The sequence below is a fragment of the Ammospiza caudacuta genome, chromosome 4, assembly GCF_027887145.1.
Source record: "Ammospiza caudacuta isolate bAmmCau1 chromosome 4, bAmmCau1.pri, whole genome shotgun sequence".
Lineage (NCBI taxonomy): Eukaryota > Metazoa > Chordata > Aves > Passeriformes > Passerellidae > Ammospiza > Ammospiza caudacuta.
Genome location: NC_080596.1, coordinates 58,504,106 through 58,529,963, shown reverse-complemented (window position 1 = coordinate 58,529,963; position 25,858 = coordinate 58,504,106). Strand labels below are relative to the sequence as shown.

Below are 25,858 nucleotides of genomic sequence, written 5' to 3'. Positions count from 1 at the left end.
TGTGCATCATGTGGAGCAGCTCCTCTTGGATTTGAAGACAAATTGGTGGCCTCCTCCCGCCTCTCTGGCAAATTGAGGCATTTCTTTTACAGATGTAGGTAATTGAGCACATCACCTGGTAGGAGCACCATGGCCCTGCCACAGGACAGTTGATTATATCTGAGAAATGCGTGAAGCCCTTTGAGTTCAAGCCAGAAGAGCAACAGCAGCTTCTGAAAGAAGGCAAGTAGGGAAATTAAGAGCAGCAGACATCAGGTTGCAGTTCCAGATATCACAGGAGTTACCTGGTTCCAGTCAGCCATGGCAGGTGAGATATGAGGAAGGGAAGCAGGCAAAGCCTGTTATCCCAGAAACAAGTAAAACAAGGACTGGTAAGGTATGCTGGGGCAAAAGAGCAGCTGTAAGGGAAAGACACCAGTCATTCCTGAGCAAGACTGGCAACAGACAGGGGACTGCAGTAAGAGGGGGCAGCAGCTGACTGGATGTTTGGATGCTCTGTCAGCCTGCAAGTTCTGTAAAATGCTACTGAGTGAAGCCCGAGTCATTTCTTCTAGCTGGAGCTGACTGCTGTGTTTGAATGAGTGTGTCAAGTCTGCTCCTTGCAGCTGCCAGCTGAGCTTTACAAGTAAGATGTGTCATTCTGGGTGTTGAGATCAGCCCTGGTAGTTGCTATCATTTGCTTTGTCAGGAAAGCTGTGCCTTGCTCAGCTGCTCCAACACAAAACCCCTTGAGGAGATGATGCCGTGTTTTACTCCCCACTAATGGGCTCTTTGGTTTTGATTGCAGGGAAGTGGGAGTGTCCTTGGCACCACTGTGATGTTTGTGGCAAACCTTCTGTTTCTTTCTGCCACTTCTGCCCAAACTCTTTCTGCAAGGAGCACCAAGACAGGACAGTGCTAAATTCCACCTTGAATGGACAGTTATGCTGCTCTGAACACGTTCTTGGGGTGGATTCTGTGGAAACTCAGAAGACTGAGAAACCCCGCAAAAAACTGAACAAGTTCAAGCCCAGGAGAAAGAGGAACAGATGGATGAGAGCTGAATGCAAATAGTCATGGACTGCAGTTGCTACTGCTAACACTATCTTGTAGATAAGTTGTGAATATGACCAGGGAAGGACACAATTTTACATATATTCTGTAAAGGTTACAATGTGGGGGGGGGGATTTTTTTGTTTTGTTTTTTTTATAAATCCACTGAGCCAACCACAGCAGTCTTCTGCTGCTTCTGCACTGATAACGAACTGCATAGTTCAGCAAACTTCAGGACAAACCAAACTTATTACTCAGCATTACAGTTACACTTGAATTGTTACGAATGTAAAATGTTCCCTCCAAAATACTTGGTTGGAGGTAGGTTAAAATCAAACCATGTAGGCGTAAACATAGTTTTTTGAGATAGTATTTGTCAACCAACAGATGTTTAAAATAGTATATCCTTGAAAGAAGTCGTTAGTTCTCAAGTCCTTTTGAGTAAGAAATGGCTTGGTCTGTGGTCCCAATGAGATTTGCTTGCCTTGTGTGTTTCTGAGCAGGTGCTTGAATGCCAGTCCTGACCCAGGTGTGTCCCTCACTACAGCCACACTCACAGCAAGGGGTTTGTGCTCTTCAAAAATTATTCTTAAACAATCATGACCATAAATATCCTTCCACCAAGAAATGTGGTGCATGGTGGGAAAGGCACACCCTGTACCAGAGAGGAGGAATCTGACTCTGTAAGAGATTTTTTTCTATACTGTTTTTTCCTGTAGTTCATCCCAGCAAAATATGAAGTTACTTGATCTTGCAGAGCTGTGCAAGTCTGGGCTTAAAGGGATATTTTTTTGCAGTCTAGTCCCAGGACTTAAAGGGATATTGTCTTCCAATCTAGGCCCAGTACTTTAGGATTTTTGTGTCTTAATAAAAAGAAACCTTCCAAAAGCTATTACTTGGAAAAAAGTAGTTGTTGGTTTTTTTTTTTTCCTCAATGGGAGGTAAAATGCAGAGGCAAACTTTTCTTTGGAATGCTTGGAGTCCAAGTATTTCAACTTTGTGATAATGCAAAAAATGCCCAGCAAGGAACAAAATCACTCCCATGAATGAAACAGAAAGCGAAACTTGATTGAAGTGCAAAAACTAAATTCAAAACAAAAGGAAAATAGATTTTTGAAGCAGTGTGTAAGAATTTTGATGCTAAATTTTGAAATGTAGCCTTACTCTGTTCCTTTGCATAAAGTTTCTACAAAAATGGCTACTTGACAGACTAATTTTTTTTTGTTACATTTCTAGCAGCTCTGCTCTTGACTATCCTGTCACAGCTGTGTTGTGTCAGCAAAGCTGTTTTGAATTCCTCACCCCCGTTAGCTTGAGTGACTCACAGTGAGGTGAACATACAACACTTATTGACAGAGCTAATACTGGAACTAGGAAAAAAAAGTAAAGAGAAACATCTGTGCCAGTTTTCCTCCCAGTGCACATCCTTGGTGTGTGATCAGGCAGCATCCCAAGCACATTTTGATTTTTGCCATTGTGACCCACCCTCCATAAGCACCTCCATGTCCACTGAGCCATTTGAGTATGTTCTAGCTTAGTTTGCCCTTCATAGTGCAGGAACTCTGTGTAGCCCTTTTGAAAATGAAGCCTTGCTGTATCATGGAAGTGTATGGTTTTTTTTCCCAAGGTATTTCTTCAGGATTTGATTTAGTTTTTGGAATTGCCAAAACCCCCATTTATTCCCAACATGTAAAAGGTCTGGTTTTATTAGAAGATATTAATTGAAAGAGGTTATAAATGTTGCACTGCCCTGTGATGAACACTTTGGTTTCTGTTTGGTGACCAAAATGCTTTGTTTTTTGAATCAGTTTTTATAAACACTGTTGGAAGGTTAATTTTTTTAAAATTATTTTGAAGAAATAGCAGAGTTCAAAATCAGGGGAAGTGTTACATGTTTGCATTTTTTTAAATGATATGCCAAGCCTTGCACTCAAGTTAAAATTCAAGATTCTTTAATTGATTTTGAGGGAAACTTTTTCTCTGCCATGGGGCTGAAGAACAGTCCTGTGCATAAAATCAAAACCAAAAAAATTATATTATGGATGTTTCTTTAACAATGGGTTTCAAGGGAAGGAAAATGAGGTCAGGTAGTAAAGCAGAAATATTTTCCTCATTGCTTTAAAACAAAATGAAGGAATTGGATGTCATTGGGACCATTCTTTGAATACTATACCATGTAAGGAAGGCTTTGTAAGAATACCTTTAAATAAGTTATTATAAAATTTTTCCTTTACATTCCATTGCTTTCATAATTTGTTAACTTTTTGTTTTAGTTGTTTTGTTTCTTTTCCCTCTCCATGTGTAACAGCTCTGCCACTGTGGAACTGTGATGCCCCAGGTCCCAAGAGGCAGATCCCCACTTGCAGAAGGCACAGCCTGCAGTGCCAGCAGCCCTGGGCTCTCGGGGCTCCCCAGCACATCCAGCACAGCAGGATGCAGCAGGGACACCCCTTCTGTCTGTCTGTCTGTCTGTCTGTCTGTGGGGACAGAGGGACTGTTCACATAAACAGATCTCAGCCAGGGGCTGTTTGTCCTTCTGCTTCTTCTACCTCTCCCTGCCCTGGGCCCTGGGACTCTGCATCCCTGGGGCTGCAGGCCAGGAGGGCACTTGGGAGTTCTGGGAATTCCTTCCTGAGCAGGAACGTGGATCCAATTCTCTCTCCCTGATACCCCCTGGCTCAGCTCAGGCACTCAGGTGTGATCTGGGAGAGTTTTGGTTCCTGTCCCAGGACAGGTGGGGTTTAGGTGCATTGTAATGAAGGCTTCTGTACTGTTGCTCTGCAGCCTGGGAAAACAGGCTGAAGTTTTGTTTAAAAAAGAAGACAGAAGAAAAGTTGTGACATTGTTTTCCTTCTCCCTCTGTTCAAATCCAAGGTAAAACAATCCTTAAGACTTGAGCTTTCTCATGATGCAACTCAGTACTTTTTAGCATTCAGCAACTTGAAGGATTTTCTGCTATAAATTAATCTAAACAACATTAACTGTGGCATATTATGTGGCCTTAAATGATGTTCTTTGTGTCTTGCCCATCAAAGTAGCAAAATGTCTTTCCTTTTTTAGCAAAAGCTGATACATGACAGCCAATTTCAGAATTTGTTGTTCTTTTATCACATGAGCAAGCATGGAAACAATTTTCAGTTGAGTATGTTAGATGTATTTTCATACAGCCTAGAAAAAGTAATCAGAGTAAATGTCTGTTTTGTTCAATAGCTTTGTGTTCATGGTCAGGTTTTAGGAGGTTTTTTATTTGAATTACTTGGAAAAGCAAAATATCTTGAAATATGTATTAATGGGATTTTTCCACATTGTTGAGTCTCATTATTCCATGTCTGACTGCTTGAGAAACTTCAATGTCTTATTAAATGTTGAATTTTATTCCTAGTTATTTAAGAAGTTGCTAAGTCTCTTTTGTAAAACAGCTCTATATACTTACTTTGGCACTTTTTTTTTTTTTCCTTGAAAGAAAAAAGTGGAATTGATACATCCTGAGCAAGCATGGTTTGGCAGTGAGGGCTTTGTTCTCTCATAGGGAAAACTTGCATTTCAGGCCTACGTAAGAGATGCACTGGAAATGCTGTTTTTATGCTTCGACAGAGGTGATAATGATTGTGCTGTGGCTTGTTTTCACACTCTTGCTTGTCACAGAACTGCTGACATTTCTTGCAGTTCACTTTTTCCAGTGCTGCTCTCTGTTGCTCATGACTTTTGGCTTTTGTGCCACTGAGCTGGGGCTACCCAGCCCAGCCAGCTCTGCTCCCCCAGGGTCCTTTTGCTGTCACAAATGCTGCTCCTGCTTGCTCAAGTCTGAGTTTGACTCTTTGGCTTTTTCACAAAGTTTTTTTTGGGTCTGGTTTGGCTTCCCCTCTGGAGTCTCCCGTGTGTGACAGCAGCTACAATTTTTATAAAAGCATTTCAGAGATCTTTGATACTGGTGGCTGATGGTTCTGCTGAGGTCACCTGGTGCTGTGCAGCAGGATTGTGTCCCTGTGCTGCTCTGGGGAAAAGCACAGCCTTGGGCCAGGGAGAAGCTTCATGTGTCTCCTAAATCAGCAGTGGGAGAGGCTGCATGGAGCTCTGCCCCTGCTGGCTCTGGGCAGGGCTTTAGGAACCATCCCTCCTGCTGCTGATCCAGAACAGAATCACAGGATGGTTTGGGGTGAAAGGGACCTTAAAGACCTTCCACTTCCACCCCCTGCCATGGACAGGGACATCTTCCCCTGGACCAGGCTGCTCCAACCTGGCCTTGAACACTGCCAGGGATGAGCAGCCACAGCTTCTCTGGGCACCCACAATGGCTGATGTGCCACTCTTGCACACAGTTCCTCACCTGATGGAGATCAGAGAACTGATAAATTCTATAAATTCTTTTAAAAACTTCTAACACCTTCCCTGGGGAGAGGAGAATGAGCAGCTGAGGGCAGGAACCACTTAACCCCCCACAGCTAGGCTCCTTCAGCCATCTGTGCTGCTGCAAGATTCAGAGAGAAGTAACACCTGCCACCACCTCTGTGCAGAGCCATTTAAAATCGTGGCTCTTTTGACAGAGACTCTGTTTCTACTGGCCATGGAGAGCTGCTGAAGCACAGCACTGGCACACAGGGTCACAGCTGGCTGGGCTGGGCTCACACAGCACCTGTGTGGGAATATCACTGCAGCAGGAAAAGGACAACAAGGTGGGAAGGTCAAGAGGCCACAGGTACTGGTTTCATGGAGCAGTTGGCACTGGCTCCAGTAGAGGTGATGTTGAATTTTTTCTGGGCATTTCTGACTGCCTGGGATGCTGGCTAAGAGAAAAACATAACAGGGGACACAGAGCAAACAACAAATTAAGAGTCAACCAGCCACACACAGGAATCATCTCTGGAAAATACAAATCATATCAGTTTAACCAGATGGTTACACTGGGCTGGGTGCACAGAGGAGAGCTTGGAGTGCCACAGCAAACAGGCACAACCACTCTGCCGCTCTCCTGGGTGGGGTTGCAGCGTCCAGGACCAGGGACAGAACTTTGCCCAGGCATTTGGGCAGGGGTCTCCTACAGCCCCTCAGGATGCAGAAAGGGACAGGGCATCCTCTGTGCCTGCACCTTGCTGCTCCTTTGTAGCTCCACCCTGAGCACCACCTGTACCTGGCAGCAGGAAACAAAATGGACTTTGGTCCAGGAATCAACCATTTCTTTTGTTGCACGTTTGCCCACAGCTGAAAGGAAGGGGAGAGCTTTAGGATCCCTTCCCTTGACTTGTGCTTATGCTAAAACTTTGAGAATGGGTAACAAAACAAAAAATTGCATGTTATTAAAAGGAGGTATATTCATGTTAGTTTGTGTGTGGGTGGAAACGAGTGTTGTATCAAAGGGACCTCAATAATGAGCAGTCACTCCTCACTCTGTTGAGCTGACTATTAAAATGGAGAAACAGGTAGGATTGATTGCTTTTTGGGGCTTTTTTCTCCCTGATGCAAAGAGAAAAGTATTTATGAAGGAAAGTATTTGTGAAGGAAGCTGGGAATTGGAAAGGGAAGACTTTTCCCATCAGCCCAGTGCAGCAGAGCAGGGGCTGGCTTGGTTTGCACAAGTAGCCACAACTCAAAAACTGAGTTTTATTCCCCAGCACTGATTTTAGCTGTACAGAAGTAGGTTGTTCATGGTTAAACACCTTGCCCAGAGCCCCATTAGTGCTGCCCCAGGGGAAGGAGAGGCTGCTGGCCTGGCAGAGCTACCAGCCAGCATAGACGGGCTCCGTGTGCTCCGTGCCCCCGTAGGAGCCCAGCCCTGAGCCCCGGGGCAGCAGCGGCGACTTCAGGGAGCTCCTGCCGTGCTCCTGTCGGCTCCTCAGGATGATCAGAAACACAACAAGGATTCCTCCTGGAAAGGAAGGGAGGAATGGTAGTTATTCACAGATGGGAAAGTAAAGTATCAGGTGATGTTTGCTCCAAGGGTTCTCAACTCAGCTATTCTCTTCTGGTAAAATAAGGAGTTTTTTCCTCCTACATACTCTGTCCCCCTCCAAAAAGAGGGGGGAAAAGGTTCCACTAGCACTAAAAACACTCAACTTCGGCAGTTTTCAGCTTAACTCTGCAAGGAATAATGACAAGTTTTAATTAAATAATTCAGTAACTTGCTTTCCTACTCCCATTTACTCTCCAGAACTGTTTTCCACTTGGCATCTTATTCACTGCAGACCCCACCAAAACGATCTTGCTGAGAAATTAGTTTGCTCTGTGCAGCACTCACACTGAAGTAGTAACTAACCTAGATTAACTCTGAGTCTAGACTGAGATCAGGGCTGTCAGGAAAAATTACTTTTGGATTGGGCATAGACATGGAAGTAATTGGCAAATCTCAAGTGGTGCGACATTCTGCTCATTTGTTTCTGGCAGAAGCATCACCAGAGAAAACTGATCTGAACAGAAGAGCACAAATCTGTCTCTGTGATGCAATATGGCCAGACAAATACACCCAAATTTCAGTTGTGTGAGCAGACAGCCTCATGGCAAACACTTGATCTGTGAGACCAGCCGTGAAAAACTCACGGGTTCCTGCGTGGGCTCCTTCCTTCCCCCTCTCTGCTGCAAGCTCTGGGAGAGGCAGGAATGCTGTTCCCTGACCCTCAGACTTGTTTATCACAAATGCTGCTTAATGGGCCATTGTCCGTCTCTGGGCAGTCTTTTCATATCCTTCAGTTTAATCTACTTTTTCAAATTAACACTCGCTTCAGATGGCATCTGCTTTGGCAGATTTTTGGACAACAGCCTGGCACAAGGGGATAGGGGTCAGGGGAGGGCCTTTCTCATGGCTCCAAGCTGCAGCTTGTGAGAACAGCCCTCATCTGCTCCCCCAGGCATTCAGCCCCATGGGGACACCCTCCGAGGGTGCTGCTGGAGCTCCTGCAGACCCTGCTGTCCTTGTCCCCTGCTCACTGCCAGGAGACAAGGGTGATGGGAACACACATCTTGGGGGAGAAGCAGCTTTGCTGTGTGACTTGTAACACATGCATTTAACCTCTCCTCTCTCCTTTCAACAACAGCCAGCTAAGTGGAGTCTTCAGGAAGCACATAAAAGTCTTCATGGGTCTTCAGGAAGGACATAAAATACACTTGAAACACAGAAACTGTGAATGTGAGGCTTGTTGGATATTCTTTATCCTCTGATGCCTTATCTCTATGACTTGGCTCTCTTGACACAAGATTCTCATCTCTGGTAGTGTAAGGGCACTTAGGGATTTGTCTTCATCTCTCTGGGCACAGGAGACAGATTCCTCCTCCCAGCTTCCTCATCTGACCTTCTTGCAATCCACAGCACCAATAGTTGCTCATTTTCATCATAATTCTCTGATTAAACCTCCCCCCAACTTTGATTAAAAAACGAGAGAACTCTATTTTTCCCTTTCCTAAGACTCAAAATGCATATTCATTGTTTTGGAATGATTAGTCATGGTGCAGCTTCCCAGTTGAAAAGCTCACCCCCTCATTAGCTTGCCCCAGTGAGCTGATTCACAGCAGGTGCATCTGGAGGGATGCTCCCCACACTCAGCAGCTCCTGACTCTTGGGTACAAGCAACATTTGGCATCAATGCAGCAGCACTGCATGAGCCAGCAGCTCCCCATTCTGCTGGAGGCTGTGGCATGACTTAAGGCAGGAATGCTTTCAGGAAACACACCAAAAGGAAACTGTCTTTTTTCTTACTTTGGTGCAGCCAAGGAATCCCTGTTTGAGGGTCCACACACATCCCTGCCTCCCAGGGACAAACAACAACCATTCAGCACTGTGCCACCTTCCCTCAGAGCCAGGGACAGCACTGGCACTGAGAGCTGCAGAAGGACTTTGATTAGAAATCCTGCCGTCCAGAAACACAGAACACACCACCCAGAGAGTGCCTGAGGGCACCCAGACTGACCTGCTGAGAAGGTGGCCAGGACAATGACGGTGGCAGGGGTCAGCTGGCAGGAGTCCCCTGCCTTGTACAGGAACAGCTCCATGCAGTAGGTGGGCTCCGCGCTGCCCCGGGGGCAGAAGGCATCAGGGGGGCACTTCACTGGCTTCACACCCGGGCTCTGCCCAAGAGAAGTAAATCAGCACCAGCAAACTGCACAAGGTGACCAGGGCAAAGGGAGGTGACATTTTAGGATTAGAGGGGTGAAAAAAATAAATGAAGGAATGACCCTGCCATCATTAAATCCAGCCCTGTGTGCTCCTTCAGTGTTGGAGTGTGGGGAGGAGCAGAAGGGGTTGTTACACAGCAAGTCTGTACCTCAAACCCCTCATTAATGCACACACCACCCCCTCATGCCCCAGCCAGAGCAGACAGCTCCAGCACACTCCTGCAATCATCATTTTAATTATTCCCTGCATCAGAGCCCTGTCTATGTTTAAGAGAAAGGAAGCTCAGATAACAAGAAAAAAGGAAGTGTTAATTGAGGGGTATTTAGCTTGTGTGGGACAGCTCTGGGCAGCACAGGCTGTCCCAGCTGCTCAGGGGACTCACAGGGCAGTAGTGATTTTCTGGGCACAGCTCACAGCTCTCCTTGCCCCGCTGTAGTTGGTACTCCCCTGTCCTGCAGGCCTTGCATCTGCTGTCATTGGCACCTTTGAATGTACCTGAACAGCAAATAAGCACAATATTAAGATTTGAGACTAACCCCCAGGACATCTGCAATTGCATATGAATGAATCAGCTTTCAGAGCCACGGGGAGAAAGAGCATTAAGTGCTCATGTGCATAACAAAAGCTGAGCCTGGACTTTGGTCCTGGTTCAGTGGCAAAGGGTCAGAGCAGAACAAACAGGGACAGAGGGACTAAAGAAAATTTGGGGTGAGACCTTGGCAAACAGAGCAGTGTGAGTAGGAGTAGGTGGGAGAGGGTTTAGCACTGAGTTCTGGCTTTAATGTAGGGGAAGATGGGAACTGGAGGTCAGCAGTGTTTCATCCTCTCCAATTCTGGATTCAAACACCTTTTCCAGCTGTTTGAAACTTGCTGAGCAGACTTCAAAGCACAGCTCAGTTTCCCAACCTTTGTGGGAGAGACAGGTCACAGAAGTTCCAAGTCTCACAGTGGTAAAATGCTTTCCTGCAATGTTTAAAGTGCAGTTGGGCTGTGAGACAGCCTGAGGCTGTGTCCAGGGAGGCTGGTCCCTGCCATGGGGGTGGCTGAGTCCCTGCCCAGCCCTGCTGGGGCAGCCTGGGGTGTTTCAGAGACCACAGGAGGGAGCTCGGCCATTGCCTCACATCCCCTCCCCATGTCCCTTTACCCCAGGCTGCCCCTGCAGAAAATCCATCAGTGACAGCAAGGCTGGGCTTTCCTCAGCAAAGCCACCACCACGGGCAAGGTGCTCTTTGCTGGAGCCGGTACCAGCTGTGGATTTGGGCTCCTGGGTGTGCCAAGGACCAACACAGCCCCAAGGCACTCATGAACCAGCCTGGCACAGCACAACCTCCACCAGCACCCAGACAAACCCCCCAGCACATCCCTCATGCCAGGGCCCAGCTCTGCCTGCAGGGACCCTGCAGGGCCAGCTGAGATGGGTCTGGAATGAGCCTGGAGCGGGAGCTGTGCTCCCTTTGGGCACAGGCACAGCCCCACACTGGGCGCAGCCCCACATTGGGCACAGCCTCCCCTCGGGCACAGCCCCACTTTTGGCACAGCCTCCCCACTTTTGGCACAGCCCCACTTTGGGCACAGCCTCTCCCTTACCTGCCGGGCAGGTCTCACACGTCTCCGCCGCCTCCCGAGGCGCCTCCTGTCCCCCAGGGCAGGGCCGGCAGCCGGAGCAGCCGCTGGTGCTGCAGGGAGAGGAGCAGGACACGCTGTGGGATCTGCACTGCCCAGCCCACCACAGCCTGCTCTGACAGCCTGGAGGCTCCAGGATCCACCTTTGCTGCACTGCGGGTGTCCGTCCGTCTGCAGTGCAGTTTGTCACCCAGAACCACAGAATGGTCTGATTGGAAGGGACGTCAAGTGTAGCGGGATGGAACATACAATGTAATCTTACCCCCTAAAGAGTTGCAGCTGAACCAGTTATTAAGGATTAGGAGCAGGCCTGATGTTAACAGGCCACAGCTGTAGCCAATAAGATGAAGAGTGTTATAAAAGAGTGGATTGGTTGGTTGGGGGAACTGGAGTCAGTGGCTGCTGTGAGGACAAGGAAGAGTCAGTGCCTGGAGGAGCTACCTGCGAGAAACATCAAGGAAGTACAAAACTCTGGCAATGTGGAACCCTTGCAATGTATTGACAATAGAACTCTCGTACTCTAATGACAACACTCAAGGATGATCTCGCTCCAACCCCCATGCATGGTCAGGGAGACTTGAGGAGGTTGCTGGAAGCCCCACCCTAGAGCTGAAATGGCAGGGGACTTTGGGCACTACATTCCTGGTTCCAGCTCAGTGGGGGCTAAAAGAACCCCCCTCCCTGTCCCTGTGACCCCCTGCACCCCTGGAGCTCCTTACTTGCAGAATGATCCTGGCTGGCAAGGCAGACAAAAAGCTGCATTTTGCTTGGAGCTATAATGGCCTGGAAAAGAGAAGGGCAAGGCTTCAGGATGCTACCTCCACATCTCTGTCCTACATTGTTATCACTGTGCTCATGTCCATTTTACAAACAACCAAACAACTCCCCACAAGACGCTTCAGGTGGCATTTCAGGGAATTTGGGGTTATATTTGTCCAAAGCTCTGAAAGAGCAATGCAAGCTCCCTGCTGACCCCTGCCACGTTGAGGGATGCATGGAGGGCTCTGGCAGATTCCCCTGGTGTTCCTCCCAAACACAGCAAGTGACAGCCAAGTTTTGGGCACAGCCCAGCAGCTCAGAGGGTAGATTTCCAAGGAACAGTTGTGAATGCTCAAGCAGGACCCAGCCTGGGTGCAGAGGAGCTGCTGCACTGCATGTGCTAATTGGGGTTTTGCATAAGCAGGTGCTGTTCTGCACATGCTGTTACCCCATCTGCAAACACACTGCACCAGGTTGCAGTGGCATTAGCCAGGTGCAAAGCAGCTCCTCTTGAAAACCCCAGTTTTAATGTGTGGAAAACAAGGAAAGTATTACACTTAATATTCAGAATGCAGAACATTGCCTAAATGAAAACAAAGACAGTTTATATTCATTTTTGCTATCAGAAATAGAGAATATTTTGTTTCCTAACAATGCTCCCCCATTGTGCTAAAACTGAATTTCCTAAAACTTTTTTCATTGCAGAGTTGGCATTAACTTGTTGCAAAAACAAGCATGGCTGAGATCTGCTCTTTCCATTTAAAAAAAAAAACAGAATAGGGAAGAGATCTGCTGGGCTGTTTTTAGCTTGTTTACCCTTCAGTGCTTTTAAGTTACCTGGTAATTGCATCTGCCCCTGGGAAAAAGCATCATGTGATGAAAATGCACTTGGGTTGAACACAGACCAAAGCCTACCTCGCTCACAGGCCCTGCAGGCTGCAGCCCCAGACTCATTAGTAAAATGTCCTGGTGGGCAGGGAAGGCACACGGAGCTCCTTGGGAGGCTGGGAGGGAAGGGAGCAGAGAGGAACACAATTTTAGGTCACCCAAGCCTCCATCCATTTGGAGAAGACAGAGCAGAACATGACACTGACTAGTCTAGAAATAGAGCAATTGTGAAAAAGGAGTTCGGGCAGGAAAACTTTGGTTTGAACTCACCTGGATATTAAAGGTCCACTAAAAACCTGAATTTTTCTGTGTTATTAGGATTAGAGATGCCCTGTGCCTGTGGGCAATATGGAAAGGGACCATCTGAATTGAAGGTCTTGAAAAATATGCTGTGGTCAGACCTAAAGTCCTTGGCTTAAGTCAGACTCTTAAATCCACTCTTGAAAATGGAATAGGGAAGGTGTTTGCTGTTCAGCATCCCTCAGGGATTTCCAAAGGAGCTGCTCCTCCCTCATTGCTGGGAATGAGGAGCTGAAAAAAGGGACCCAAACCACAGGCAGTGACCTGAGAGAGCCCTGACTTTAAACAGCAGGGACTGTGGGAAAAGGGAGGGAACATGTCAGGAGGAGGAGAGGAAATGAGTGAGGCAAAGGCAGGCAAAGAGGAAGCTTTTACATCCATCACTAACAGAGCCAAATTCCTCTCAACAAGTATGTGGGGATAGGAATTTGATAACATACTCAGAGATGCTTTGGAGGAAAACAAGGACATGATCTTTAATTCCTTCAGAAACTGCAGGGCTGCATGAGATTTGCAGGGAAAAAATAAAATTAAAAAAAATACACCAAAAACCACCAAACCAAAACCAAAAAAACAACCAAAACCCCACAAAAGCAACTGGAAACACAGCAAATGCTTTGCTGCAAACAAACTGATGCAGGGCCTGGGCCAGCCAGAGCCTCTCAAAGCTGCAGGAAGGCCAAATTCTCCAAAGAGCACAGAAACGTTAAATGGTCCCCTTGAAGCCCTGAGGCCCAGGCAGGCACCAGGAGATGGCCATGCACCCCTGCACCCCCAGATCCCCCCTTTTGGTCCCTGCCGTGGCACACCCAGCCCAGCAGGGCTGCTGGCCCTCTCTGGTCCCTCTCCCACATCCCAAAAGCAGCAGCTCTGTGTGCCCTGACTCTGCTCCTGGCTGGTTTTTAAAGCAGTTTGGGGGCACATTTTTAAGGCAGGTCCTCACAGCACAAAAACTGTGAGGACAGAGCGCAGAGGGGAGCACAGAGGGAGATCCTCTGGCACCTCAAGCTCAGGGGCTGCTGCCAACAAGCTGCACAATCAGGTCACCCTTCCCACAGCCCAGGACTGAGCCAAACAGAGCAGCTCCTCAATGGACACAGCCCTGAGAGGCTCTTCCCACCCCTGATGTCCTTGCCACCCCATAAAGGACACAGCTGACTGCTTGCAGACACGGATATAGCAAGAGAAAATCCAATAGGAGTGGAGAGAGCAGCACATGCCATGTCCCCACAGCCAGGGGACATTGTACAGCATCCCTGGATCAGGCAGCCTGATGGAATTGTAAGGCTGGGCTCCTGTCCTGCCAGCTTTTCCACGCTCTGTCAGCTGAGGGTATTGCTTTAAATGCCAGCAACTCAAATGTAATGAGATGCCTTAGGGGCAAGAAAACAGGGATTGAGGAAGGAATTGGGCAAAGCAGGGAGATGGAGCCTGCTGGTCAGACATATCCCAGAGAAAAGCTGAAGAGATAAACTCACACCTCCCCGCCACAAAACAACATGTTCCCTCAGTGCAGACAAAAGGCATGAGGGTAAAAAAGGGAAGACCACACAGGGACAGCCTCAGCACAAGCACATCCACACCAAGCTTTCCTGATGAGGAGAATTCAGCCTCTGAGAAACAGCCCTGGCAGCACATTCCCTACAGCCTGTAGGAATCCACAAAATCAGAGGGTTTTGGGAAAGCTGCAAAGGGCAGGCCTCAGAGACAGCAGAACTGGGATTAGAGCTAAGCAGCAGCCATGGGATAGGTCAGCAGAAAAATTATTTAGAAAGTAGAAAAGCAAGGACAAATAGAACAATGGTCTGTGTATTAACGCTTGTCTAGAATAACTCCCTAAGCTACAGAAAAGTTTATCTAGCAAGATATTAGGAAGTTTGAAGCTTAACAATGGAGCTCTGTGCATTGTACTTTAAGGCTTACAAGTAGGTATCATATTTGAAATAAGCAGGCAGTGTTTAACCAAAGGTATGTGCTTATAGTGGTTGGATGGAACTACTGTCAATGTGCTTTTGGTTTGTGTGATTGGTCAAAAAACTTATAAAGTGAGTTGTAACATTAAGTTCTTTGTCTGCTGCCTGAGATGTGAGTGATGGCATCTTCCTATTGTCATAACCATGTAATGAGAGTGATGCTGACAAATAAAACAGCTCAAGGCAGGTTCCACAGCAGCCCCGTCCCGTCTGAGATTTGTACACAGCCCCCAGCCGGCGATACAGCCCGAATGTCGCAGACATCTTCTGTGAAAATTCTTTTCTTTAGGATTTTTCCTGCTGAGAAGCTGAGGCCTCAGAAACAAAAATGTAAACAATGGTTATTTGCTGCTGTGGAATGCAACAGGTGGATCCGTGATTGGTCTCGTGTGGATGTTTGGATTCAGTGACCACTCACGGCAGAGCTGAGTCTCTCTGTCCGAGCCAGCTGCTTTTGTTTTCATTCTTTTCCATTCTATTCTTTTTAGTATAGTTATAATGTAATAGATATCTCATGAAATAATAAATCAGGCCTTCCGAACATGGAGTCGACATTCCCATCTCTCCCCTGATCCAAGAACCCCTGTGACCACTGTCACACCCAAAGGAGGAGATTTTCCTGGCTGGGAAGAGTTTTGTGGTTATGATGCAGCTCCCACGCGCAGGGGCTCGGCACTCACCTGGTGTAGGAGCCCTGAGGGCAGGGCAGGCAGGAGGGCTGCCCACTCTGGGGCTGGTGCTGCCCTGGGGCACAGGGGCTGCAGGCACCGGGGTCACTGCACGCTCCCCCCGGGCAGCATGAGCAGCTCAGGGTGCCTAAAGTGGGGCAGAAAGTCAGGATCAGGAGGGCAGGACTTGACTGAAACCCCTGTGTCACCCAGGACAGGTCACTGCCACAAAGGCAGGAGCTCTGGCATGCAGCTGCCCTGGCAAGGCACTCACAGAGGGTAGAAACTGCAATGTACATGTAATTATGCTGCTGTCCACTGTTAGCAAGCTGCAGACAGCCACAAGATGATCTAAGGAGTCAAGGCTATCAGTGTGGAACTCCAGTAATTAAGCTGACTGCTTTTTCCTTCTTTGAGGGGCCAGTCAGGAAAAATTTCCTTGTTTTCCCTCCAACACACAAAAAAGAGATATAAAAAAGAAAAAAAATAAAACCAAAACCAAAAAACCCCAACCAAACCAGCAACAACAAAAAAAAACCAACCAAACAAAAAAAACCCCAAAATTAAAAAAAAACCAAAAACCAAAACCCCAATACACTTATTCAGATCACTGGTAATTTAAGCTTATAAGAAGCTGACCTGATGAATGAAGCCCCAGAGTCAAGGATCTGCCTAAAGCAGAAGCAATTTTTCTTTGAGCACAGGTACCATGGCATTCCCAGCAGGCAAGTTCTACCCCTCTCTGCTCCACAAAACCAATCCCAGCCACTCAGAGGAACTGGGTGGATTTACTGCAGCTGCACCACCAACACAGGCAAGAGGAGAAGGCCCTGACTAAGAAGATCCTGCATAAAAGGGAGGTGAGAGATAGCTCCTGTTCTCTGCAGATTCACCCTAAAGCATTAGAGCTGCTTTTAAAAAGTTCCCTGCAGCACAGGGAATAAGCAAAAATTAAAAAAAAAAAAAAAAAAAAAAAAAAAACAAACCAAAAAAAACCATGGCTTGTATTTTGGAGAATTACTTTCTTTTTCTGAGATTTTTTTTGTGGGAGGGGGTGGTAGTGGTTGATCAAGTATTTTCTCAAGGCCATGGAAAAAGGCTGTCTCCCACAGCAGAGATTCTCTTTAAACATTCAAGACAGCTGGATATTGGCCTTGTATTTGGCCCTGGAGCCCAGAATGATGTTCTGCCAATAAATCAAACTGGACTTGTGTTACACTTTGTGCCACAGTCTGACCACTTTGTCACCCCATGGGGAAGCCTCAGAAAGACCAAAGCACAGCACAAGGCCAGGAAAGACCAAGCCTTTGATTTCAGGAGGGTGAAATTAATTAAATCCCTCTCCTGCTGCCTGTCCAAGCTTCCAAGACAAGAACAAGAGCCCTGAGAAATCCCTTTTCCTCCAACCCAGCAGCCAGGGCAGGGAGCCTTACCTTGTGTGGGGGCTGTCCCTGGGGGGCAGGGGACACAGGCTGTCACATTCTCTGTGCTGCAGTTGGAGGCCTGGGGGGTGCTGGGGGGCAGAGCTGATGATGGGAGCCCAGGGGATGGGGTCACTCCTGGAGGGGACGCTGGGACACTGCTGGATGTGGCTGCCAGTGCTGAAGTCTGAGAGGTGGGGACAGTCCCCGTGGTGGAGGGCAGAGCCTGGGCAGGGGTTTTTGTGCTTGGATCAGCAGATGGAGCTGCTGTGGATGCAGCAGGGCTTGCAGTGGTTGCTGTCAGTCCAGCTGAGAGTGTTGCAGCAGCAGCTGGGGAAGCAGAGGCTGGAGCAGGGGCTGTACTGGGAGGTGCTGGGGTGGATCCAATGGGAACCCCAGTGCTGGTTGTACTGGGAGGTGCTGGGGTGGATCCAATGGGAACCCCAGTGCTGGTTGTCTGGCCTAAAGCAATACCTAAGGGAAGAAAAAAACATAATTAATGGTTGAATTATTGTTCTCTCTTTAATCATGGCTTCTCATTTAGGTCTTTATCAACTGGTTAAACCATGGGCCTTTGATGTCCAGAAACTCGCCTCTGCTGAGCTCCACTACAGAGCAAGGATCTGAGGCAGCATCTGAGCACGTCTGGCACACGAGAGACTTACCAAGGATATAAATTAGTGGGTCCATGAGGCCACAAATAAGTAAATGCCAGTGTCTGGGAGGACTGACTCATGGGTGTGAGAATTGCCTGAAGCAGCCAGTTCTGTTAGCTCCTAGAGACTGTTTACTGAGATCTCATGACAATCTGATTTAAGAAGCTTGTCAAGTAGCTGGCTGAATCCCATCTCCCTCAAACAGATCAGCCAAGGAAAGACATGGGCTCAGGGCTCTTTTAAGCTGTTCTAGGGGTACTTCCAGTAACCAGAAGTGAGCCTGAGGGCCAAGACTTGCTTTAATTCTGAAATCCCTCATCAGAATGAGGATTGCTGAAATCTGTAGAGAAAGCTCAGGTTGTTTTGCTGTGATACAGGGTGGACTGGAACATCCTCTGCTGGTGGAAGACATCCCCTGGCACAGCATGGGTAATGTCCTGCAGTTTCTAACAGAGGAAACTGAAACTGAGCATGGAAAGAAGCAGGTTATTGCTAATTTAGCAGTGTGGTACTAAGCAAAGTAAGAAAAGCAGAACCAAACCAGGCAGCTCCTCCTCTGTGCCACCAGTTGGGTTCAGGAACTCAGGGCAGGGATTCCCTCAGTATTTACTGCAACTTCTGAAAACACCCAACCTTACACAGCACCAGTAGGCAACTGGAGCTGCTGCTGTGGGGTGTAAATGCTCTCTCCAGCAGCACACACCTGCTAAACCCCCTTGCCAACCCATGCCCAGCGGCACAGAAAACACAAGGACTCCTGAGAAATTGGTTTGTGGTTTTGCAGGAGGTCAGAGGGTGCAGCTGATGCCCGACATTGGGATGTGGGTGAGGAAGGACACGGGCAGGGTGACAGGAGGGGTGACAGCACAAGCTGCCAGGTGTCAGACCCACATCCCTGCAGGCTCTTCCCCAGCCCTGATCCACCCCCAGCCTTGAACTTCTCTCTTAATTCTGTACCCACCATGCAAGGCCAGGCACTGTGGACACGACCCTGGTACAAACACCAACATGCAGACCAAGCTGAGGGCAGCTCCAGTTAAAGTTCTGCACCAGGACCAGGACAGTGGATAAAAGAGTCTTTATAGGGTTGTGATCACATGGAGACAGTTTGCTGGGAGTGCTCCCTCCTGTTGTTGACCGCCTGCTTTGTGCCAAAATCCATCTTGGTGTAACTACTGAGTAAAGCAGATGAGCACCCAGCCATCTGGGCCACTGCTCAGGTTTTAAAGAATTTACTGAACAGCCTGAGTTGGAAGGCACACAGAGGATTGTGGACTCCAGCTCTTAAAGAGAATGGCCCATATGTGGATCAAGCCCACAACCTTGCATTATTAGCACTGTGCCAATAATGTTCAGCACCAACTGAACTATATCTCATTTCCTTGCTGTGGCCCTAAAACAGAGACACCAAATCTAGCAGTGATCATTTTGTAACACCCTGGCTTGCCCCAGGCTCAAATCCAAGGGACAGAGGTGCCAGCATTGGTCCCAGGGCAGGGAGAGCAGCCCCACAGTGCCCACCCAGGACACTCCTGCTGCAGCCAAACCTCCACCCAGGACCAAGGTGCACAATTCCCCTCATCTGACTCCCCTGCCTGAGGGGTTGAAGCCAGTCTGCTTGCTTTTTCCTCACCTCTGGCAACAAACTGAGTCAGTCCTGAGATCCATTAAACCGATCCTAACATAAACACTAGCAGTAAGGCAAGGGCACTGTCAAATTCCCAGGGAAAACCTTTCAGAAGGATCTCTGGGATCAAAGTCTGACCTCCCACAGCTCCTCCTGACCCCAACAGCTCAACCCTGCCAGCCAGAGACACTGCACAGGTTTCAACAACTTGGGCTGCCCATAGCGGGATGAATTCTGTTGTTTTGGGTTTTTTTAGCTGAATGTTTCATTGGTTGGTTTGATTTAATGTGAAATGGTGGTGCTCTTCAGAGGAATTTTTAAAAATGGAAAGCAGTTTTCCACAACATGTTACCAAAAGTAGTAAAGTTGTTTGCAAAACTTCAGTAGCCATCAATAACCTTTGGTAGCCAGTATTTCTTAATAATTTAAACAACTTCTAGAGAAAAAAAGAAGTCAGAAGGCTGAAAAAAATAGTTTTGAGCACTAGTAAAGTATTTGTGTATTTTACCAGTTATAGTCAGTCACAGGTGTGAAAACCAGTACTCAAACAACCTCAGCTTCATCAGACAAAGCATTTTCTCTCCTGCACTTACACTGTCTATGTCATGGAACAGTGATTTTGCTTTCTAGAGCCTTTTTTTGTTTTGAGGAGCACTGTGAATCACCTGAAGTATCTCCAGGGGAACCTGACAGATGTGTTATTTTGCATGTGACGCCTTGGTACAAACAGGAGCCTTGAGGAAGTCAGGGAAGGACAGAGAGCTGATCTTTCCCAACCTACAATCCTGCTCTTTGGGCTTTAAGACAAAGCCTCTGCAAATCCTTACTATGCAGAGCAATACAGCTCTATTTCTTTTCTTTCCTTTTCTTCCTGTAAAAGCAAATTTTTTATTTACTGCAAGCATCCCGCTTCCACCACTGCCTGTGTCTCAACACTTCCCTCCTTCCCCCAGCCCTGCCCACAGCCTCACCCCAGGGCTCCCTCAGTCCCACTATGGCTTCACCCCCTCTGTGCCCACCCAGAGAAGATAATCCCTGTGCTGGGAGGCCTTACCTGTTAAGCACACCATGGTTAAGCTGCACAGCAGAGGACAGAGCCAGGCACTCATTTTTCCCTGAGGAGTAACACAGCCTGTCAAGAGGCGAGATCAGCAGCTCCTGCCCTCACCCAGCTGCTCATTCTGCTCTGCTTTGGTGCCCAATTTTGTCACCTGACTGATCATGTGGCTCAGCCAAGTCACCCTCTGCCCAACAAAGGGGGGTTTATATTCAGAGACTGCAGCAGGTCTGAGAGGACACGGCCTCCTCAGGGCAGAGCACCCAGAGGAGCAGCTCTGCCCTCCCAGGCTGCAGCAATCCCTGTGAGGAGCGTTCTGGAGGAGCTGCTGGGCAGGAACGGGCAGAGCAGCATGGGAACCCAGCCTGGCTGTGGGCCAGCCCCCCGTGACCTCGTCAAGTGAGAGGATTTCATTTCTTAGACCCACGGGATTTCCTGAGAGAAGAGAAACAAGAAAAACAACCCCAGAGGAGTTCCCATTTTAACTGGGGCCAACCATGCTGTAACCAGAAGTCAGAACACAGCCTCTGGAGAGCACAGAGCTGTCCCAACCATAATCTCCCTCCCCCTCCCTCCCCATTGCCCCCTCGGTGTCCGGCTTGATGTATCAAGCTGTTACCAGGATCAAGCACATAGATCCTGATGATGATGATGGTTTTGAGGTGAGAGCATTAAGTTTAATGGGGCCCCACCCCATTTTCCATGCATTCCAGTGTCTACTGCCTGCTGGGCCGCCTGAGGACACAGATGTCCCCATGATTTTCTTACCTTGTAGCCCTGCTTTGAAAGATCCCCCCTTCCCCTCTGCCCCCACTGTTCAGCAATCAGCATTGCCAAGCCCCCACTCTGAGAGGATTTCCTTTAGCTGAATGCCACATCTCACATGTCACCTCTTTGCCCACCCACTCTCGGTGGCCTGAGGCTCTGCAGTGAGAGACAATTCCTGCAGGAGCAGCATCTGGGGATGGAGCAGCTCTGGGCACTGCTAAAACACTGCCAGCAAGCACCCAGTGGGGTTTATCCTGCCAGGGAAGCTGGCAGCAGACCAGTCCCCCCATCCCACAAGCTGCACCCCCTGGTTAGTGAGTGGGGAGCTTTCCCACACTCCCCCAATAACCAAGTCACACATTTGCTGAGCAGCTACAGCACCCATGTACACTGCTCTGGAAAAGCAGTTCAGAATTGGATGTGGCAGCACTTCCACTGTCAGTTTCAGCCTAACACATGGAAGAGAAAAGGAAATTGTGCATTAAAGCCCTTCCTGTGCCCTCAGAGCCCCCTTTCTGGGTGAGCTATCAGAGCCCAGGTGAGAGATGAGACAGGCTGCTTTCCTCTCAACTGTTTTAGCAACTGGGCAAGCTGGAAATACACTTCTGATGGGGAAAATCTAATGCCACTTCAGGGCAGAAAAGTAAAAACAAATTCATAAACTCCTGACCTGCCTGGGCCTGTCTCTACTGAGATTAAATGCTTTTGCTAGTTGGTTCACAGAGAATAAAAAGCAGTGTCATGGTTTATGAAAAACAATGTCCTAGGTTGGCACAGGGCCTTGATCTTGTCAGTTCTGTTGCTCTTCCATGGTTGGCAGACCTTGTGTCCCCACACAAACCAGACGGTGCCCTCCACCCTCAGAGCTTACAGGGCAGAGACAGGAGCAATGATGCTTCTCCCAAGTACACAGCATCCTGTGCAAACACCTCAGTTTGTGCCAGCTCCCAGGCCTTGCCCAGGCTGGAAAGGACAGCTCTTGTCCAAGGCTGCCCTGATCCATCCCTCTGAGCAAGCAAAGGATTTGCCATCAGAGATTTCATCTGCTGAGGGCAGATTGGATTTCTGAGCTTCCCAGGCTTTAGAAGCCCAAGGAGCACCACAGGGCTCTGCATTACTACCTGCCAGTCACCTGGGGTCAGATCTCAGTGATTGTTTACAAGCAGAGCTGCCTGCTGAATAAGAAACGCCAAGCAGGAAAACTCTCAAACACCCCTTCAGTGTCACCTGTGACCTGCCACTGCCCCAGCTTTTGTCAGTGGGAGGTCACTAAGTGCTGTGGGGGTGAAAATGCCCAGGTGAGGTCCCACTGCAGTGGGGACAGTGCAGAGGAGAGGAATGTGCGAGCTGACAGTGGGCTGTCGCATCCATCAGCCTGAAAATGGCAGGTCACCAGGTGACTCCTTAAGGTCAGGAAGGTATTAACTACAAGCAGAGGAGCAGAGTGGTTTGGCTTGAAAGGTACTGCTAAATATCATCTCCTTTCAACCCCCCTGCCATGGATAGGGACACCTTCTGCTAGACCAGGCAGCTTCAAGACTGATCCAACCTCCAGGCTTGAACACCTCCAGGGATGGTGCAGCCACAGATTCTCTGGGCAACCACTTTCAGTGCCTCACCATCCTCACAGTTATGATTTTTTTTCCCCTAATAACTAATATAATCCTGTACCTTTCCAGTTCAAAGCCATTTCTCCCTACCCTATCATCACATGTCCTTGTGTCCCTCTCCAGCTCTTTTATAGCCCCTTGAGGTAGCAGAAGGTGCTGCAAAATCTCCCTGGAGTCTTCCCTTCTCCAGGCTAAACAACCCCAATTCTCCCAGCCTGTCCTCATAGCAGAGGTGCTCCAGGCTTCTGAGGACTTTACTGGCCCTCCTCTGGACTCAGATAATTGTATCCATGTATTCTTAGACTCTTTCCATGGTTATCCCCCACTTCACTGCCCTGTTGGTGTCCTAGGCTTAGCAGACACCTGTTGGAGTGGCAAATGACTGTTGTGCTCCATGGAAGGCAAGGTGCAACAAAGCTGTCCTGTCCCCATGACTCCAGGGAAAATGGGGGTGCTTGGTGTGCTGTGAGCAGCTATTGCACAGGACTGTGGTCCTTTGGCAGGGTTGCTGAGCTAGAAACCGGGGGTGGGGTGAGCTGCTGCTGTTGCTGGGAAAGAGCAACACATTCAGGCAAACTGCAAGCTGGGACTTTTTCTTGGAAAAGACTTTTCTTCAAGCAATATAGGTTGTGATTCCTATCCAAACCTGGCTGTGTGTAGAAGAGGTACCAGGTAGCACTTGCTCCTTCACAGACAAAAAAGCAGAAGCACTCCTGACCCCCCTGGGATTCACCACCCCACGAGATGTGCTGGGAGGCAACCATGAATCCAGACCCCTCTTTTTGGTGCAAGGTTATTCCACGATATATCCACTGACTCCCATAGAACAGGTGTCCAGGCTTTAGGGATGCAGGGCTAACAAGGAATCAACAGCTTTGTGCTCAAGAGAGGCCCAAGATTCTCCTACAGAGGTTAAAAAAAAAAAAAAAAAAAAAGGCAAAAAAAAAAAAAAAATCAAAAAGCAGCACCACTGCTCCCCGAGGAACAGACAGGGTTTTTATGCTCTGGACGGCGGAACCTCTCCGTGAGCGAGCGCGGCCACGCGATGGCACCACAGCGCCGGGCAGGGGATACCCAAACCGCCTCCCCCAAAATCAGCCTTTGGGAGCGGCTCTTCCCAAACCGCGCCCGCAGGAACCTCCGGCAGCCGTGGCTGTTGGGGAGGTGGAATAACGGCAAAAGGGAGCTGGAGGAATTGAAGTAAAAAATAAATGGTAAAAGTTATTACAGTCACTCTGAAACAAAAACCTCTCACCTTTTTTTAAAAATGGTGTTTCTTCTGTGACTGGGTTTAGAAGGAATATTAAAAAAAGAGTAGAGCTGGCCAAAGGAAAGGTGCTGTACTGCAGCAGGGATCTGATGGTTTAACCAGCCATAATCATATACAGAGGCTAGAGGTTTATATTCTCACAAGCAGCACAGAACATTCAATTCTTATTTAGTCCCCCCATCCGTTAAAAAGGTGGTCATAAATGGACCAGTGTGTCTGGGGTGTCAGTCAGTTTGAGGATGCAGGTCAAACCCAGCTGGTGCTTCAGGCAGAGCAAGTGCAGGGGGTGTTGCCTGTGCTGTTCATACCTGCAGCATCTGGGGGAGGGAAGGAGGAAACCCCTTCCATCCAGGCACAGCTTTGGTCTCCCTGGCCAACAGCTCTGGATCAATGCATATGATCACAAAATTTTAGCACAGCACAAGACCAGCTTGTCTTGCCAACTCTCCTATGTCAGGAAATAACCAATTAAAAAAAATTAATTTTAATTGAAAGTTGAAAATTACAAAGGAGAGAGACTGTGAACTTCAGTGACACCAAATGATGGGGCAGGCACTAGAGCCAAGCTTACATGCTAGTGAGGGGTTCAATCAACCATTCAGAGAAACTAGTTGCTTTCTGTTTACATTAAATTTTTACCAGGAAAAATAAGTATATTATAAAACCAAATACACAGGAACCACATTCTGAAAGCCAAATAAAGGAATCTCCCTAAATTCCTCAGGAAAAGGTTGCAGAATCCCAGAATTTTTTCAGTTGGAAGGGACCTTAAAGATCATTCCATTCCAACTCCCCTGCCGTGGGCAGGGACACTTTCCACTAGACCAGGTTGCTCCAAGCCACATCCAACCTGGCCTTGAGCAATTCCAGGGATGGTACAATGCGAGTGTCTTGAAACACAGCAGGTTCTGGAAACAGTCACCTCATTTACTTTAGAACAGTCAGGTTTTGTTTCTTGCCTCATTCTCCCTTTCCTGCTCTCAGGGGAGCCTGTACACACACCTGTGTGGCAGGGAGAGGAGTGGGGTCCCAGATATCCAAGCTCTGTCTAAAGGCACTCAGAACACAGGACAGCATCTGGCACAGGTTTGTCCAGCTCTGGAAGAGGTCAGTGTTTGGTCCATCATCAGTTTTAAGGGTTAGCACTAGAGCAACATCCTGAGCATTAGGCCAGGCTCAGCAGGCAGGTGAAGTGGCACATCCCTGTTCATGTGGAGTGCATCAGGTCAGGGCACCAGGAAATCTCAGGGAGCAGGTCCCCTCTGAAATAACAAATGCAGTGTGCATGTCAGCCTCTCCTAAAGCTTTTGTCCCAAGCATTCTACCAGAGCAGCTGACCTGGAACAGAATTCCCTTCCTGGCTATTTGATAAGGTCGACTTGACACAGAAAAGAAAAACTTCTGACTATGTCTGGCACTGTCCCAGCACAGGCAAGTGGAACAGAGCCATTTCATACAGCTGCACATAGGGAAATTGGGATAAGGCCAGACACACATAACACTGTAAGACAAACCTTCATGCTTATCACAGAACCAGACCCTAGGAACAGTACATGAGCATGAAAACAGTCTCTAAACACCCACAACAAACCCTACACTAAAAACCACCAATCCCAAAACACACTCACCTTCTGCAGCACTAAACTGAGAGAAGCCACCACTGCCCCAGTTGAGATAAAGGCAGTGCTGAAGAACAGGGTTTATTCCACACTTCCACACCCCATCCTCAGAACCTGGGCATGGCAGATGTTCCTCACACCATCAGATCTCAGCACAGGCACACCCACACACCACAGACACAGCACCCAGGGCTCACCAGCTTCCTGTGAACCCACACACAGAGCCAAGAGCAGGTAGTGAAGTAAATCTACTCACATATATCCTAAACCAGCAAAACCAGCACTTGCCAGCTTTGAACTGCTAACTCTGAAATGCACAAATGAAATACAGAAACAATGCCACAAATCTGAAAGATACACAATATCAGGCAATTTGGCTGTTTGGTCTCAGGCTGGTGGTACCACTGTCAGTACAATGAACAACTTGGTTATTAAGAAGAGCATCAGTCCACTTCCTTAGAAAATCTAAATTTTTTATTATACATA

At 48.1% G+C, this 25,858-nt stretch overlaps 2 protein-coding genes across 2 annotated transcripts in view; one reads left to right on the top strand and one right to left on the bottom strand.

The window, feature by feature from the left end:
- Positions 1-4,360, top strand: part of NSD2 (nuclear receptor binding SET domain protein 2) — a 75,277-nt gene extending 70,917 nt beyond the window's left edge. Inside the window, exon 22 of the mRNA XM_058804395.1 lies at positions 788-4,360. Coding sequence (XP_058660378.1) covers positions 788-1,053 — 266 coding nt within the window. The 3' untranslated portion in view covers positions 1,054-4,360. The remainder of the gene's footprint in view (positions 1-787) is intronic.
- Positions 4,361-6,670: 2,310 nt separating this feature from the next.
- LOC131557188 (multiple epidermal growth factor-like domains protein 9) lies at positions 6,671-20,295 on the bottom strand. The gene is made up of 9 exons (XM_058804253.1): positions 20,103-20,295; positions 16,778-17,239; positions 15,357-15,492; positions 12,431-12,519; positions 11,476-11,539; positions 10,721-10,809; positions 9,516-9,628; positions 8,928-9,084; positions 6,671-6,895 (listed from the first exon to the last, which is right to left on the bottom strand). The coding sequence occupies exons 1-9, from the start codon at positions 20,155-20,157 to the stop codon at positions 6,747-6,749; spliced, it is 1,314 nt and encodes a 437-aa protein (XP_058660236.1). The 5' UTR covers positions 20,158-20,295; the 3' UTR covers positions 6,671-6,746.
- Positions 20,296-25,858: the final 5,563 nt, after the last annotated feature.

Excerpts from the sequence above, each read along its gene's own strand:
- LOC131557188 (XM_058804253.1), bottom strand. The coding sequence starts at position 20,157 with ATGAGTGCCTGGCTCTGTCCTCTGCTGTGCAGCTTAACCATGGTGTGC. Across the intron at positions 15,493-16,777 it reads AGGGACAGCCCCCACACAAG|GCACCCTGAGCTGCTCATGC; the intron begins GTAAGGCTCCCT and ends GCCCCACTTTAG. Across the intron at positions 10,810-11,475 it reads CAGCCAGGATCATTCTGCAA|CACCAGCGGCTGCTCCGGCT; the intron begins GTAAGGAGCTCC and ends CTCTCCCTGCAG.